Here is an 18469-nt window from a genome sequence, read left to right as displayed (position 1 = left end):
ACTTTTTTTAGATAAAAATTGAATTTTCCTATATAACGTACTTATTTTTATTATTATCTTAATAATAATAATATTTGTATATTTATATATATTTTTCTTTCACTTTTACATACATTTTCAAGAAAGGTGGACACAAATTCATACTAAATATAATGATCTTTTTAGGAATAACATTCCTATTTTTTTTTAAAGAAAAAAAGCTGCGTTTCTACCCCCTCAAAATATTTGAGGCAAACTAGCCATATTTTATTTGAATAAAAAGTGGTCGAGCGCTAACAGATGAACGCTTTGTGTGTGTGCGCGTTGTTGTCCAGTCGCTGTACGGCTTCTTCTGGAAGCAGCTGGGCTCCCTGGAGGTGGTGTCGGGCTGCACGACGGGCATGCTGCACGCCGTCTACGACGACGACGGCATCAAGCTGCGCCGCCGCGAGTACTACACCATGGCGGGCTTCCGCAAGTACGAGAACGACACGGGCCACATCCTGGTGCAGTGGTCCCTGGGAAGCCCCTTCCACTTCGCCGGCTGGCACTGCTCCTGGTGCTTCCCGCCCGAGGGCATCCTCTTCAAGCTGGTGTCGGCCCAGAACGGCGACTTCCCGCGCTGGGGCGACTACGAGGACAAACGCGACCTGGGCTACATCCGCCAGCTGATCCGGACCGGCGGCTGGTTTGACGGGTCCCTGCAGGAGTACCCGCCCGTGGACCCCAAGGAGCACATGTACGCCCCCAAGTACATGCTGGACCACCACCAGCGATACCGCTACCTCCTGGAGAACCCGTACGCCGGACGGCGCTGACACCAGCGCCGGGACCGGAACCGATGCAAGCACTGGATTTTACGCAAGCGCTCCTTCCCCGACACCGGAGCTCACCTCCACTCTTTTCGTGTGTCTGGAGTATTTCGGTTGACGTCTTCTTGTCGCCTTTGGAGACATCCTACATATGGAAGACCAAAACTGCCCAAATAAATAAATAAAGGTGAAAATAAAAGAAAATAATTATATAATTCAAAAATTTAATACAAAAACATAAATAAATGGAAATTAAAAAAAATATATATATATATACATACACGTTTTTATTTTCAGTTTTATTTATATATTTATTCATTTTTAATTTGGGCAGTTTTTGTCCTCCATACCTACACACACAAACACACCCTGCTGGATGATGACACACACTCTTTCCACGTGCACCTTTCAGTGTGTGCGAGATGAACTACTTTTTTGTGTGTGTTTGTTCCAACGACCCGTCAATCGTGTGTGTGTGTGTGTGTGTGTGTGTGTTAAAGGGAGGTTTTGTTGTTGGCACATGTGGATTGCAAGCGCGTGCATGTGGGGGAGGCGTGCGCTTGCGTGTGTGTACTAATGAGCTGAGTCATGAGTGTGCATGTGCGCGCTTGTGTGTCTTAAAGGGAGGTTTTGCGCTGATTTGGGTCCTTTTACCCCATGAGAATTGCAGGTGTGTGCGTGTGCGCGCCAATCAGCCATGAGTCTTGAGAGTGCGTTTGTGTGTGTCCAGCAGGCAAGATGACTTTTGTGTCCTTGGTAACAAAATGGTATATAACGGGAAGATGAGTGGGCAGTTTCTCGTTTTGTTCATATCAAATAATGTCTCCTCACAGCTGAATTAGTCACTCAAGTTCAACTTGTACGTATATCTTGTTAGTCACAGTACGCAGTGTGCGTGCGCACACTGGTGGGCACACAAAACACACTGAAGGACATCCCAAGACGCACACTCGCTGGAAAGCACAATCACGCACTTTTGGATAAACGCATACTTAGCAGGCATACGCCCTGACACGGTCCCCATGGCAACGACAGGACAGGACAGTGGCTAGTTGCCGTGGTGACAAAAGACAGGAGAGGACAGAGGTTGCCAGTGTGACGGAAGACACGCCCGGGATTAGTTGCCATGGCAACAGACGAAAGGACTGTGGTTACCATGGTGACAGAAGACACAACCAGCAGTGGTTGGTTACCATGGCGACGCAAGATAGGAGGACTGTGATTACCACAGTGACAAGACAGGGAAGTGGTTAGTTACCATGGCAACAGAAGACAGGACAGTGGTTAGCAGAAGGAGAAAGGTCGCTAGTTAGTAACCATGGCTACAGAGGACATGATAGCGGTTACCATGGTGACAGAAGACAGGACAGTGGTTTAGTTATTTAGGCGTCCCAATACTTTTGCCCATATTGTTTAGTGGTTTTTAAAAGGAAGTTTGACATTTATGAGCTTTGGTTGCCACGGAAACGCCATCCGACTTTTGGGCGTGCATGTGCGGCGACGACCCACGTGATCGCCTCCCCGTCGCCGAGGCAACCGTCCTCGCCAGGAATTCCCAGCATGCCGACGCTGTGATGTCATTAAGTTAGCCTTTAGCTTCTGAGGAAATGTTTCAAAAGCTTCGGTCCTTCCATTTCAATTCAGTTATACCGCTTCAGTTTTATTAAGATTACTGTAGGTTTATTACAATATTAAACTGTGAAATTAATAACTGATGCATCACTAAATGTTTAAAATTTAATTGTAGTTATTTTTTAATAACCTTTTATTTAGATGTAATTTATGTTTACAAATTTTTTATTTTACAAAATTAACAAATGTCTAAATATCGCATCATTGCCTAAGTCGTATTTAATAACCTGCTGCCGCAATGATAATTTATTTTACCTTCATAAAACCTTGAAACACAAAAAGCCAAAGAAAACGCTTTAAATCCTTGGCCAATGTCATTTGGATTTTCCTTTGAGGGTTTTGATGTGGGTTGCCAAGCGGGAAATCAACGAGACGCTCGGTGACGCTACGAGTGCTTGCGAGAGTTGCAACAAACACGCTAATAACATCAAAATCATCTCTCTCAATCTCTTACTGCTGCTTTTCACATTTGATCGTTTTTATGAAGTCCGCGTGTTCAACCATTCCCCAATTGCGATCGTGTCTTTTCCACATGTGACTTTCTTCTGGAATCTCATTGGCTGAAAAAAAAAAGACCCGGAAGTTAAGGAGTTAGTTTAGTCTGTTCCTTCTGCCACATAATTTCCCGTGTGTGTGTGTGGGCGTGTGCACGCGCGCTCCTGCAATTCTCATGCGCTTTCCCACCAGTCCACCTTAAAGAAAACAATCATATTTTCATTTTTTTCACCGCAGAACAAATTCCCTCAACATCCACCAGTGACGTTTTTTTTTCAAGGCGTCATGGTCGTCGGTCTCCATGGCGACCACACGGTGGAAGTGGGAGGGAAATTGGAGGGCGGAAGTTTCACGCAATCATTATTTTTGCACTTTTTTCTCTCGTTTTGATGAAATGTTCCCTTAAGATGGAAAACGGTGTGTGTATGTGTGTGTGTGTTTCTATTTAAATTTGGTTTTAATTGCATCTACTTGGCAGCTTGATATTTAATATCTTTTTTGAGGCGTCGCATGCGTGCGTGCTTGCGTGTCAGCCTACTGTTAGCATAGACGTCCACTCACACGTCTTTGACCTCCGCCAAGGCCATCGAGTTGGTGTAACCAATCACTGAGGCTTTCTGTGATCGTTTTTTTGTCGTTCCGGATGACATCATCCCCGCATCCCTGGCTGTGATTGGTCGCCTCCGAAGCAGTTTGGAGCGCTTGTGTTGTGTTTTCTTACGCGTTTAACAGTGTGAATGCACCTTATTGATTTGTGTTGTCATTGTGTAACATGATCAATTATAATAACATTAACAGGGTTGTTGTTTTTGTTATCTTGATGCTGTTTTTTTTTAATGTTTAAAAATGTGTCACATCCCCCCCCCCCCTTTTTTTTTGTGTGCGTTAAGCAGATTGTGTTGAAGCCAAAGTGTGGTAGCACAACATTCACACACACATACAACCAATAACCCTTTTCACACTGCTTGTTAAAGCCCGACCCACACATTTTCCGCCTTCCAAGGTAGTAAAATAGCCATGAAAGTTGGCTCTTTCCTGGACTCGTGTTGTGTGTGCATGGAAGTGACACGGAATTGGCGGTAGAAGTTTGCCCACGACGATCGTGGCTCGCAAGGTTTGTCCACATTGTGCATCGACGTCTGTTTTTTCCCATGCTACTCTAATGTGTGAAAGGTAATAACACGGAATGGGAGGTGAAAGTCGACACGGGAATTTCCTGGCTTTGCTGAGTTCTGTATGAAAGTCTGAGTTTTTGGGGAAACTGTGTGAAAGGGGCTGTTGTTTGTTGCTGTCCAATGAAAAGCTCGAAATACTGATAGCTTTATTTTCAAAGCACATCCATGAAAACGTGTGAAAGTTTTTTGTTTTGTTTTTTGGACGGATCGCAACATGTGAACTCCCTCCGTCTGTCCGTCCGTCCCTGCACTGATTGTTCAAGCTCACATAGTTTATTTTTTTATATCTTTTTTTTTTCTTCTTTTGACTTGTTGATTTTGGTGGAGTGTGTGCCTGCGTGTGTGCGGTCCATTGGCTCGGTGTTCCAAGAGGAGGACCCGTTGGAGGCAAAAGCCCACCCGCCACCCCCAAAAAAACAAATTGAAAAAAGGTTGTGGGGGGGAGAAAGATACTTTAACACAAAATAATAAAATACATTTTTTGATGATGGGGGGAAAAAATGTTGACAAGAAGAAAACGAACATTTAAGTGAACCCAACTCGTGTTTATTCAAATGGCTGGATGTATGTTAACCATCAACAACCACGAAAGTTCTATGGAAAAGATATAATAAATTAATTTCAAAATTTCAACAATGCTCTGATGATGTGTGAAAGTTTTAGTGGCGTGAGAATGTTTTTTTTTCTGCAAGCTTTTTCGTTTACAAATTAGCCTTTTTAATGGGGTAATTAATTGTATTTAGTGTTTTTTTTTTACATATATATATTTTACAAAACTTACATTTTTAAAGGAAAAAGTTGAGAGGGTTTTGCAATAAAAAAAATATTCATTAAAAAAAATGAAAATAATGGAAGAACAGCACTCCCAAATTGTAGTCAATGTTAAAATACACATTAACGTCTTTAAAAACAAAAGGGGGAAAAAACAATAGAAAGTCTCCAGTGTTGTAATGCATCTCATGTGGTGGTTTCTTCCACCATCTAGTGGTCAAAGAGTAAAAAGAAAACAACAGGCTTTGAAGCGATGCCACGTTGACGTAATACATGCAGGTGACCTGGTGGGGACGCTGGCGTACCAAAATATGGCACCACGTGGTCAAAAGTATTGGGAGGCAGAAAGCAGTTCTAACCTAATGAGTTAAATTTGTTATTTTTTAAGTGGCCTGTAAAACAAGTTAAGTTAAATTTAGTATTTTAAATTGTAAATACACCAGAAAAGTACAAGATAGACATTTTTATAAAAAAAAAGAAAAAAGAAAAGAAGCACAAATGCTACTAACTTTTTGTCATACAGAATTTAAAACTGTCATAATCGGGGTTTCCACTCTGGCCCGTGGGGATAAAAAACAAAACAAAAATAACTGCGATTTTTCAATAAAAGTAAAGGTTGTTACTAATTTTGTCCACTCGAGGTCGCACTGACGAAAATTTTTATGAAATTTTGAGTATCAAATTTTTGCGGAAAAGTTTAGCCTACTTCATAGTAAATATTGTACCACCTTTGCGCTGTGCTGTGCAAATGAATACCTCCTGTGGAAATATTTAAGATATTGAATATTGTGAAATAACAGCTTCAGTTCAAATGAGAGTGGTTTGGCACTGTCCTTTTATTATGATTGTCTTTTTTTAATGCACTACCACAACTTCTATGTCTACATTTACAAGGCAGGGTGATAACTGCAACATTTTCTGAACTGCTTACCTCTTTCTGGAAAGTTCCCATTTTAGTTTGTATGTGATGCGTCAATTTTCCAAATATATCTGTATTTTTATTTTATTTTATTCTAGTCAAAATACTGGGAATAAATGTAATTTGTCGTTATTTATATCGCATGACCGGAGGTGTGTTCTTCTCGTCGTTTACGTGACGTCAGTGTTAGCCTACTCACTTGGCTGGCACTATTTTCTAATCCGTAGTTTACGTGTCAGGATCAATTCGAATTAATCTGTTAATTGTTTCCATGACTAAAGACACTTTGGAGTAGATAAAAACAAATTTGAATACGGCTGTATGTTGTAAAATAAAATCGCTATACAATGTATACAAAATTATACAAAAAAAATTGTAGCAAAAACATCTCACTGTGTTGTGGCATCTTAATGAAACTAATGTTGACGTTTCCTGTTTGACCTAAATTTACAATGTATACATTTGACGTATAACCTTATTAGAATGCACGTATACGTTCAACCAATCGAAAGACGCGAAGAGCAGGGGTACGCGTGTTTTTCAGCACGGCACTATCCGGTAGTGGGAGATAAGGCGGGTTTCATCAGGAACACAAATTGCTCCGATCACCCGCGCTGCAGTATAACACGACAAACATCCCTTTGGCGGAGGGACACACTTGGTAGTGCTTCGGCGCCGTATAATCAGTTGAGGAAGCGCTTACTCACAACAGTCCCGCTTCATCCACCTCTTGTGCGCGTTGTTGTGTTATGTCGGCAGCTATCAACCATTGCGCGTTGTTGTGTTACTGTTGGCAGCTATCAACAATCAACATGGCAGTTTAAAGGCGGGTGGCGGCAATCTGCGCAGCGGCATCAAACGGGCAGGGCATCGGCGAAGTGCACTGGCGATTTCTGGCAAAATGGCGTAAGTATACATTAATTTCCTGTTTTATGGTGGCTTTGCGTAGCGATTTTGGAGCGACGGACTGTAAACGTTCTCCCAAGCTTAACTTGAGACCTCTCGATAATTGTGTCAACAGGCTGATATGTAAATTGGCTTGTGTCTTTGATGACACCGAGTGGTAGTTGAAGGGAGTCGCGCCCTGGACGATCAACTTTTTATACTCCAAATCGCTCCGTTTGGCTTGCGAGCTCAACTAAATGTTCTAAAATCGCAGTCGAACATTTCGGACAGCCGAATTGACTGTCATTCGTCGAACTCTGCTTGTATGTGGACGCCGGTTTTTGTTTGTGTACATGAAGTACTTTGACAACGTGGCGTGCTCAAAATGGCGCGCAAGCTCAGTAGTCACGCACCCTTCGCTCTCCAGCGGACTACTTGTCAGGGAAATGGCGGGGCCCATATTTCCCGGGGGCGTGGTCACCGGGCATCGAAATGACCAAATTAGGAAATTTACTCCGGAGCCGGGGGTTGGCCGTTTGGGTTTTATGTCACGTGACGCAGCATTGGTTAAGGATTGGCTAAAATTATCCTCCCCTCCCCCACGTTAAACTGGTTAACGACTTTGTGGTGACGTGAAACACATTTTTGACGTGAGGAAGTTTTTTTTTTTTTTTCGTGTTTCAGATTGTGGCAGAATTGTATATATTTATTATTAGTAGTAGTAGTATGAGGGAAAATTTATCATAGAGGAACAAGCAGCTTAAATCGAAACACTGAGAAAGAATAAATAAAAATTGAAATCTAAGCAAGAAAAGAAAATTAAGATGTTCAACGTTGGTATATGGCAAGTAATGGATACTGTATAGCTGCAGTAAAGTTTGTACAAATATTTGCACAGTGGAAGGTATAACATTGACTGATGATGATCCAAAGATGGATAACATAACCCATATGTACGATGAAACTGCTTTTATTTTCTTTTGTATGCCCAACGGGATTTGCAACCCTTCTTGTTAAAGACTTTTTCAAAATTAAGATTATATTTAATGTTTTTAATTAGATTTATGCCTTTTTTCGATTGAGTTTTCATTGCCCCCAAATAATCAGAGCCTTGTAAATGGATGAGAAGTAACAAAAACAGTTCTGACTGAATTAGAAATGTCATTGGCGGCTAATAAAAGCCGTTTATAACTTGTCACTGTTTCAAAAAGTGAATATGACACTTTTACAGTTTTCCACCAGATTAATAATGCAAACACATGAATTGTTGCTGGGGGGAAATGTTTCCATGCTATGTAGGCACGTAGAATTGGTCCTTGAGCATGAAGTAAGTCTGAAGGTGTTAAACTATGAAAGCATTGCTGGTGATTTCTATCCGCCTCATTAAATGGACATTTGTGGCGTTTTGTCCGCAGGTCTCACTTGGCAATTCCCCTCAGCTTTGCTGTAGTCGACAGCAGTACCGAACGTCTCGACTTACGAACGTCTCCGCACTCCGTTGTACCCGCCTTACCGCTGACCACACGCTGCAGCCATGATGCTCGCATTGGAGGCCGTGGAGGCCCTGTGCTCAGGTGGGTGGTGCAAGATGTCACATTTTAATGAGTGATTGTCATTATTAATAGTTACTGATGTCAATTACTGGATACAAATCATTCATCAAAATTGGTTACACATAATCAATTTTATTTTTAAATGTCATGTTTACGAAATTCAGGCCATTTACTTGCATTCGTTTCCCGGGCAGCTCTGCCACATCCAATATGGCGGCGTTTCCGAATGTTTTGCTAAAGGGTGTAACTTTTCCACAGGGCCCTCATTTCTGATGGCTGACCCAATGGGGCCCCTTCTGGACCAAGATGAAGAGGAAGCACTTTCACCCTCCTCCTCGCTCGGGGAGGAGGTCCCGGGTTCACCCCCCCTCTCCCTGTCCCCCTACCACGCCACCTTGCTGTCTCCCCCCTCCCCTCCTCCCGGCCACCCCTCCTTCCTGGAAGCCAAGGCGGGATCCGACGTGACCGCTCTGCCCTGGCTGGCGCCCGACGACCTGCTCCACACCCATGTGGGAGCGGACAACGTCCAAGGTGAGCTTGTTTATTTGGCTGAATATATATATTTTTTATGTTGTATTAAATTTAATTAATTTATAGGTTTAAAAAAAAATGAGGTAAACTTAGATAGTGTAAATAAAGTAATGTGATCGTAGTCAAATTTTTATAGTAAATGAAAAGATTTGAATATCCATAATCTGGTTGTGTGTTGATGTTATGCGGAGTGCTTAAACTGTCAAGAACATGTGGTGGTTCTCTTGCAATCGGTCGTGACATTAGGCGGGCGTGGCGGCGTCTTCTAGGACTGGCAAAACTGGTTTTTACCGGCTTCCTGTCTAAACTAAACGACTTTTCAAAAAGCAGTCGACGTGAGCAGTAATGTGAATCGATTACTTCGAGGCCGATTGACGTCATTTTCCACTCGGGCTGATTGAACCATTAAATTATGCTACTAATTGTCACATGCGTCGACTCACAAGCCCAAACATGAGCAAAGTTTTGTTGCCTATTAGACATGGGCCCATATTAGATTCTGGTGAATGATAACTGATGTGATAACTGAGCAAAATTATATGATTACAGCTCTTTATGTTATAATGACTTAAAAAAAAAATATATATATATATATATATATATATATATATATATATATATATATATATATATGGGTAAATATAAACAGCATTTTTTCTCTCCATTGAACACTTTTTTTATAATATAGACATTTAGCACAGAAGAACGCACCATATTGAGTTAAATGTTAACATCCTTCTTTTGTTTTAGTTCTTAGTAAGTCAGTCTCCCATCACTATTAAGTTATTTTTAGAACAGACCCGTGTGCTACTCATGTTGAGCTTGGGGGTGACTAGTACCCGCTGGCGCCGTTTTCATTTATTTTTGTGGGATATTGGTAATTGTCCCGTGCCTACTGCCTATGCAATCTAATTTTGGCGACGCATGACGTCAAAGTTTGATCCCGAAGATGGAGAGTTGTAAAATATTAGCCCCGGACATTGGGGTCACATATAAAAAAGTACGTTAATTGAATGGGAAGTCTTCAGAGTTTGTACTATGCAGGACTTCTACGATGAAAGCCGTCCAAATGACATCCAATCAGAAGCAAGTGCCCGAAGAGATGGGCGAGGCCTAATTATAAAGCTACCATGTTAAGCGCGAGCATTAACCAATAAACTTGCTGTAAAACTGAGAATTACACATTTTATATTCAAACACCAAAATGTTCAACAAAAACCATATATTTTCATTTTATTGAAAGTCCTGCTAGCTTAATGATCATATAATGTGAAATACCCTAGATAGGCTAACAAAAAATTAGCATAAATTGTGAACCTTGAAACCACTTGAGCATACAAACGGAGCTTGAGGGAACGTAACCGAACCGATGACCTGTCTGCAGACGACACCTTCGCGGGCATGGACTGGATGTCGGAGAAGATCGACCTCAGCGACTTCGACCTGGAGTCGCTCATCGGCCCCTGCTCGTCAGACGAGCCCCCCGCCTCCCCCGAGGACCTCCTGGCGTCCCTCAGCTCCCACATGGATCTGGACTTGGAGCCCTTCCAAGTCTCGCCCCCTGAAGACGGCGAGCAGCTGGCGCCGGAGCCGCCGGTGGTGGTCATGAAGTCGGAGCCCCGCTCCCCGGGCCCGCCTCCCTCCCCTGCATTCTCCGAGACCGACACCAAGTCGCCCCTGGCCGCCATCGTCCCGAGTCCCGAGCACCCCCAGGAGGAAGTCTTGGTCAAGACGGCATCGCCGCTGCCCTGCGACTGCGACAGCGACTCCGGCATCGAGTCTTCCGCCGGCTCCCCCCGCGCCAAACCCTACGCCAGACCCGAGCCCCCTTCCGCATCTTCCTCGCCGTCCCCGAAAGCCAAGGTGAAGTCGCCGTCCGGCGCTCCCAAGGTGGTGGAGAAGAAACTGAAGAAGATGGAGCAGAACAAGACGGCGGCCACGCGCTACCGCCAGAAGAAGCGCGTGGAGCAGGACCAGATCAACGTGGAGTGCGAGGCGCTGGAGACCAAGAACCGGGAGCTGGCCGAGCGAGCCGACGCCATCAGCCGAGAGATCCAGTACCTCAAGGACCTGATGGAGGAGGTCCGCAAGCACCACCGCGGGAAGTTGGATGCGGCGGCCAAATAGGAAGACGACGACGAGGGTGCCGGGAGGTGGTCCGGCGAAGCATCGGTACATGCTTGCATCTCCCGCTCCGCTCTTGGATCCTCACTTTACAGTCCTCGCAAAATTGGACCTCAGGATGAGCAAACAGTTTGACATGCGTCTTCAAAAAAAAAAAAAAGTTTACACAAATTTGAAAGGAAGTCCAACCTGTTAATGGTCTGAGTTATCTCTCCAATGATATGAATGGAAACGTATCTCAATACATGAGCTGCGATATGAATCAAGCGGGAACGATTCTCTACACTCCACCTTTTTTTAAATCAAAAACAATATTCCGATTCAAATCCATTTTTTGTCACAGCCCGCACATTGTAGGTTCATCCTGAAAGGTCAGTATAATGAAATTTGTCATGAGTAAAAGTCCAAATGAATCATCATAGGACCCACAAATCCCCATCTAGTCGCCATAGCAACCTTCCTCTGATCCAGAAAAGGGCCTCTTGAGTATATTTATGAGTTTTCATAAAGCCTGCTTGTGTGTGTGTATATTTCGTAGCTTTCCAACGCAACTTATTTAGCTGATTTTGTAGTTTTTAATAACTCCACGTTCACGTCTCCAATTTGTTGCTGCGCTCTTTGCTTGTACAAATGCTGGAAGACGCTTTTCTCTCTTTTCTAATAAACTTTATTTCTGTCAAGTCTCAAGTGATGTCTTGAAGGTCTTTTTGTGTGTCCAAATTTAGACATGATGAGTTTGGCGGTGTGCGGGACGATCCCTGACCATAAGAGGTCAAATGTGAAACTTTTTCTACACATATTAGACAATGAAAACGACAGATCCTGTTTGACATGATGAAAAGCCAGTTTAAGGAATTTCACGTTCACCATCACCCAAAAAACCTTGAGTCCATTCCAAATTCAAAATAGTAAGCGCTTTCAACTCTTCTTTGGAAAAATATTCAATTAAATTTGAGAATTTCCGACTTAAAACAAAAATCACAATATGCACATAGGAAATTTACAGTTACTTAATGCCATCCTCACATATAAAAACAAAAATCATCTTGGGTTTATAAAACAGTAGAAAATCTTATTTTTTGCTCCATTAAATATGCACATGATTTTGTTTAATTTTACATTTATTTTGGCATTGCAGTACACCAGTCAGTTGTTTGAAAAGTGTAGTGCATTTTAGACGACTTGGTGACTTTTTTTGTAGTCTTGCACTCAACAAATAGTGTTGAAACTAAACAATTAGCATTTATGAAAAAATAAACTTGCTCTAAAACGTAAAACTGATAATTATTATTTATTTTCAACATTAGTTACGTTTGCAAATACTGTAGCAGAATGACTCCATTTGCCACGCGTGACCCAAACCAAATATCGGTGCCGTCACAAGCTAACAAAACGCGGCGAGCAGCTGACTCGCACATGCTAGCTTGAAGCTTCACGAGGTTCAACTAATGGCACAACCGAGACCTCGTGTCCTACTTGATGTCCTGCTTTAGTACTTAAGACAATTATCCTGTCCGTCCATTATCCCTCCTGCTCCTCAGATGACATTCAGCACAGATTAGCACGTACGTTTGTCCCCCGTATTGCCGCCTGACACTACTTAAATCATGGCAATAACAATTTTCTACTTTCTATGTTGTATTTTTTTTCTCTCTCACCTCTCACAAATCTTAACATTTACTGAGCTAACCTTGGACTTCATATTTTGCTTGTGGCATATCATGTGGAAATAAAAGTTAATTATGGGTGTGCCACGTCCAATAAATCATAAAATTTGAAGAACCAGAATTTCTTGATTATACTGTAAAACCATAGGCTGGAAAGATTGAGTACACCACACCCTGGTGGCCAATTGCTGCTACTACACTGCATTTTTTCATACTGTAGATGCATTCCGTCCTACTCAGAAATAAAACATTTATTATGTCCGAATATGGCAGTCATACTCAGAAAATGAGAGCCATATGTATGACAGCATTACATATAATCTCTGGTGAGTGAGTGAGGAGTCAAAGTAAACAACAAAGTTACTTCAACATCAACAGATTGTGCTATAACATTTCGAGTACGACGCTTACACCTTGTATCTCCACCTTTATTATCAGGTAGACTAATTGAAGATTCCAGAGCAAAAGAAGCATTTTTACACATTCCCAACATCCGCTTCTTATGTTTGCCGAACTTGTTGACAGGATGGCAAGTGTAATTTGGTGCCTAGGATTACTACAGGCAGTGGGCAGTCTAGTCTGTGAAGTTGCTAGCGTAATTAAAAATTAAAAAAAAACTCACTGAACGCCAACAAAATGTTATTCACATGAGCATTCACTATTTTTAATAGTTATTAAATTAACAAAGTCTGTTTTTTATAAAAATACAAAATGTGGTATTTAATCCGAGGAAGTCAGTCAATGTTGTTTGTAGGATTTGTTTTTCTTTTTTTCCACGGTCCTGCCAAAATATTCCTCCTGGAACTGCTGGAACTCCTCCTCCGTGAACACCGACTGCGTCTCTTTGGGCTTGTGAGCGGCGGGCTGGTTGGGCCGATCACGGGACCGCCTTCCGGTGTTGAAATTCTGGAGCTGAGCGGGACACAGAGAGGAAGTGGATGTTCATTTCTGAATTTTACAGAAATGTATACAAAATATGACATCCTCTCACTTTTAATGTGTCGGAGTCTGTCGCCTTGAAGGTTGTTCCCGTGAAGTATCTGAGATTGGCTTTCATCTGATTTTTCTTCTTTGTCTTCCTGAACTCATCTAGAATCATCATGCACATAGAAACCACATACAAATCCATTAATAATCATAAATCAGATTTTTGTGGGGGGGGGAGATTGTGTTTTAAATTCATATCGCCCAGCTCGATATTCCTTGATCATTACAGTTTGTGTGCACTGACCCAGAGCACACTTGATGAACTTGTCCTTGACCGTCGCTTTGCTCTTGCCGGGTCCGAGTCGACCCTGCAGCCGCTTCACTTGCCGGGTGACACCGTGGCGGTTGGTGCTCACCAGCGCCTTTGCCGCTGCCGTATTGGGTGTCTTCGACTGTTGCTTCTTTTTGATATTATTTCCACCTGACAGGAAACACATCACATGCATATATTAGTTCATCTTGTTATTAGTATGGCCATGATACCAGCCTATATTTCACTTGGTATCTATCAGTAGACTAGAATTAGTATATTGGAAATGTGATCAGTTTCTACTTGTTAATAGACTTAACGTTACTGACTGTGCTACTTTTGCACAGTTGCAAAATGGCGGCCACAAGCCTACGTCACCATGTAGCCGGCTCTTCCACTTCGTAACAATTTCCAACCACGCCAGTTAAGTCTGCAGTTTGAATTTCAAATTGACCATTTACACTTTTTACAATCTAAATACAACTTTAAGAGGAACGTTTAATCGCACGAGTCGATAGGGTGGCGTTCATGCAGCACGGCGTGGTTACGAACGTCCGAGGCTAATGTTAGCCAGCTAGCAAAATCAATGGGCTCCAAACGAACTTTTAATGTCGTTCCTCAGCAGCTCCAGTCCTCTCCTGATCAACGACGCGGACATCTTCCTCTATTCCAGGGCGTTTTGTTTCCCAGAAACCTAAACTACAACAGTTATAATAACAAAACCAATGAACGCGTCAACATGTGAACGTTTAGTCAACATCCGGTTAGCAAATGAAGCCGGGCGGAAATAATTTGCGATGCTATTGGTTCCGACTTTGCGATCCTGAGTTTTATTTATGGTTCTATTATTTTTATTGCTGAATGGCTGGTTTCTCTATCTGTAATGATGACTAGAACAAGTTTAGCTTTGTCTTTTGTTTATTTCGACCCTACTTTGTTTTTACTCCTGAATGCATCCATTTAAAATGTAGTGCAATTTTTGACACCGCATATTCTCAATATAGTTATTTGCGCCAAAATTGAAACAAGTATAAAAAGTGATTAATAACTAAACTGTAAATTTATAGAATTGTTCCATTTATTAATTAAAATGTGAAAGTTATTTTATTCTCGTTTTTAGTGACGTGCGCACCCATTTTAAATGTTGTACAATTTGTGACAACAGTTCTAAGTGCACGTGTATGTAATGTAATGTAGTTTGCGCTAAAATTGAGATGGTGAAAATCTGAGCATTTGGACAAATTTAGTTTATTTTTTAAATTTAATTAAATTAAGGTCCCTAACCTTGTTTAGTTGACAAACTAATCTTGCAGAGATTTTTTTTTTTTAAATCAAATACTTGTTGATTAAATGATAATTGTTGTACCTCTAATTTTTTATTTCAACATTTCCAATAAGCTAATTATTTTTATGTAAAAAAAAAAAAATGTAAATACCGCAAAACAAATGCAACAAATATGACTAACTTGATTGATTCCATTGTGGGTGTAAGCGCACAGCTTTTGTGGGCGTGGTCACAAGGCCACCGCCCCTTTTTTTTGTCATCTCCTCTCCATCTCTCAATGACGAATGGAAATCATTTCAGTACTTCAGTCTGAGATCTGCTAACTAGGTAAGTTTCTTTATCATTACAAGTGGAAGTTTCTATACTGTTGTAATAATAATAATCATAATTCCTGTTAATTTTTTGGTGCTTTTCTGGGCACTTAAGGACACCGTACAAACATAATAAAGAAAACAAGCAGTACAAACTTCTTTTTTTTGGGGGGTAAAGAAAATCTTACAATCATCGCTGAATCTGGAATTTGAGACTTAATTCTTTGACAATTTTGCTTGTGCCGTGTGTACAAAGAAAAGAATGCGTGTATATCTAGTGAAACAAACTTCGGTCTCTGTTGTTTTCTGGGGCTGCTTTGCTAAACCCGGCAGTCAGTGAATCTGTGCTGAGTGCAATCAAATTTGAAGACTATCAAGGCGCCCTGGGGTGAAATGTGCCACCCAGTATCATCAGAAAGCTTGATACGCAGCAGTTGCGGGTCTTTGGTCTTCCAACAGGATAACGACACAAATGCTCAGCTAATAAACTGTACAGACGAGTTCAGTATTGGACGTCTTTAAAAGAAGAAGCAGAAGTGAGTATTCTGAATTGAATGTGGTGTTGGACAGGAAGCCGCTGGAGTTGCTGCGGGTCCTTGTTTGATGTGAGCTGCGCAAGTCCATGAAGTAAGTATTGTACAGGTTCCTTTACCTTTACAATATGTTATCTGTCTATTTGTATATCTAGAGATCTGTCTGGAATTGGGCCTGACCGATTAACAGGCTAACCGATATAAGCGCTTTTAAAATCAGCAAAAATGGATTGATTTTTTTGTTGTTGCTGACTTTTGCCTTTTTACACATTGCAGCATAAGACAAAGAAAATGCCATTCAAACATTCCACCTAAAAAAAGAGGCAAAAAATGTGTCGATTTTTGCCGATTTTTTTTCAAGTTAAATAAATCCTAAAGACAAAGTCGTGTAAAACAGTGAATTTTCTGCCAGTAATTCATATCTTTAATGTAAATAAACTGTTTTATTCATTATACATTTTTGATCATCAGAATTTGTATCAGCCTTAAAAAAAAATCCAAATCGGCCATGCCCGACTGTCTATCCGTCTATCAGCCTGTTTGTCCGTCGATTGAATGATCTCTATCAATCGGTCCCACTGTACAGCCATCTGGCTGACAAAGTCTGTCCAGCTGGACCTGTCACTTAGAATAGTGACAAAGAAGTTCGGAATCGTACGGCATGGTGTGCTTTGACGCCAGTGGTCAAGTCTGAGTTTCCGCCGTTTTGCCACATTTTCAGCATGTTCATTCATTGATTTTCTTTGTTTTGGACCACGTTGCCTGCATGTTCCATTTAGAGATTATTAATACAAGGACTGTTCAGAACGAGGTAAAAAAACCCAGAAAAGCAAGTTTGGACTTTCCCTTCGCACGTCGTTTACACACCAGCACGAGATGGAAACCGGCATGAGCACCAACGACCACAACAAACCACTTCCTGCCTCCTTTGACTTGAAGTGAGCGCCGCTTCCAATAAGCGAACGATAGACGAAAAGGACGGACGTGGGAAGATTGTGTGGGGAAACGACTGCTATTTAAACAGATGCGTAACTTGTGATTTGCGTTGTGATCTTTTTTTCTTTTCTTTTTTTAAATATTGCCACCCGCCAGGGATACTTTGAACTCTCATCTAAACAGTATAAAAAATACATATGATTTAAAAACAAACAAGAAAAGTAACTGAAAGTACATCATACGTTTATACAATTAACTAAACAGTATAGTGAAAATATAATAATAATAATTTGTTTTGGTTTTGTCAATTTATATCGTATACTTGAGCTACATGAGCTTTTGGGTTTCATTTTAAATGGGATTGTTTTGGAATTGCTGTATTTTCATACTGAAGAAGGGAGGTCAAACAGTCGTTTACCTTACTTTATTACGCAATACTTAGCGAACTTTAAAAAAATTTTTTATCATGAACTCGGAAAAAAAATCCATATATATATATATATATATATAATGCAACTGATGGTAAATATTATAAATAAAATAAAAACAAAAATGAAGATTTTTCTTTAAAAAATAAAATAAATAAAAACTAACCTGCTAATAATTAATTAAAACTAATTTAAATTAAATACAGGTCAAAAACAGACTACAGAATGAAAAAATCCTAAACTATCGTAACCCATAAATTTAGTAAATCTCTCATCCACTTCAAAAAACTGTCATTGGTTCTTGTGAAAAAACAAATCAAAACATTGCTGTTGCTTGTGTACTTTTGAGATTAGTGTTGTTGGGGCGAGCTAGTTTGAAATCTTTCTTGGGTGATCGTGTCTTGAAGTAAGTCAGTAGTAACGCCACCTTTGCATTTCAATTTGGCCAACATATAATCTGCTTTCTATTTGATCTAAAAAAAAAAACACGCAATTTTCATGACTTAATTTGGTCTTTGCACTCTCTTCTCTAATATACAAGTCTTGTCTTATGTCTGCCATCTAGTGGTGAACTTTGTTATTACGACATAAAACTGCTCAGCTAAAGGAAACATTTTTAATTTTCAAAAATCAAATCAAGGGCCACCGAGTGTTTGGGACACCCCCTCAGTTGTTATTTTTGAGGCCAAAGATGATTTTAGACTGGCAACTATGAGTCGGTGACGGTGAGAAGTGAACGTTTGAAAATGCGATGCGGCGAGACGAGGGGGAGGAAGTGAGAGAGCGCGCGGGCGACAAGGGGAAGCGGGTAACGTTTAGACCGGGAATCAAACAGGGAACGCATTCAAAGTCAGACTGCATACACGCAAATCGCAAGTTGTGCGCATACGCAACTTCTCAAAAGGGGATGAAAATTGATGGAGCGATCTGTCGGGGTGCGAAACAAAACACGTTGAATATATTGTATAGACACATGTTGTGATAATTACATTTAAGTGTATGAAAAAACAAGTATGCGTGAGGTCGCGTGGCACTGGTTGAAAGCAACGGAAGTCACTAATGGAACATACTTAGAAAAAAATGTTTTTACCTGAACCACAAAAAGAGGTAAATGCGGCTCATGACTTCCTCTCAGCAAAGAAACAGAACACAAGCAAAGAGCTTCCACGCCTCGAAAGTTACGTTTTCACCACATT

The 18469-nt window shown here is 41.1% G+C and overlaps 3 protein-coding genes across 4 annotated transcripts in view; 2 read left to right on the top strand and 1 right to left on the bottom strand.

The window, feature by feature from the left end:
- mgat3b (beta-1,4-mannosyl-glycoprotein 4-beta-N-acetylglucosaminyltransferase b) overlaps positions 1-4729 on the top strand; it is a 34248-nt gene extending 29519 nt beyond the window's left edge. For both annotated transcript variants that reach the window (XM_077571552.1, XM_077571553.1), the window contains one exon: positions 315-4729. In XM_077571552.1, the coding sequence (XP_077427678.1) occupies positions 315-797 (483 nt within the window). In that variant the 3' untranslated portion in view covers positions 798-4729. The remainder of the gene's footprint in view (positions 1-314) is intronic.
- Positions 4730-6439: 1710 nt separating this feature from the next.
- atf4a (activating transcription factor 4a) lies at positions 6440-11563 on the top strand. The gene is made up of 4 exons (XM_077571555.1): positions 6440-6689; positions 8084-8242; positions 8480-8752; positions 10137-11563. The coding sequence occupies exons 2-4, from the start codon at positions 8203-8205 to the stop codon at positions 10877-10879; spliced, it is 1056 nt and encodes a 351-aa protein (XP_077427681.1). The 5' UTR covers positions 6440-6689; positions 8084-8202; the 3' UTR covers positions 10880-11563.
- Positions 11564-13180: 1617 nt separating this feature from the next.
- On the bottom strand, positions 13181-14583 carry rps19bp1 (ribosomal protein S19 binding protein 1). Its single transcript, XM_077571558.1, has 4 exons — positions 14384-14583; positions 13775-13951; positions 13535-13632; positions 13181-13455 (listed from the first exon to the last, which is right to left on the bottom strand). The coding sequence occupies exons 1-4, from the start codon at positions 14436-14438 to the stop codon at positions 13282-13284; spliced, it is 504 nt and encodes a 167-aa protein (XP_077427684.1). The 5' UTR covers positions 14439-14583; the 3' UTR covers positions 13181-13281.
- Between the last annotated feature and the right edge of the window lie 3886 nt (positions 14584-18469).

Source organism: Vanacampus margaritifer, chromosome 7, assembly GCF_051991255.1.
Source record: "Vanacampus margaritifer isolate UIUO_Vmar chromosome 7, RoL_Vmar_1.0, whole genome shotgun sequence".
Lineage (NCBI taxonomy): Eukaryota > Metazoa > Chordata > Actinopteri > Syngnathiformes > Syngnathidae > Vanacampus > Vanacampus margaritifer.
This window is presented reverse-complemented; position numbering and strand designations above follow the sequence as displayed.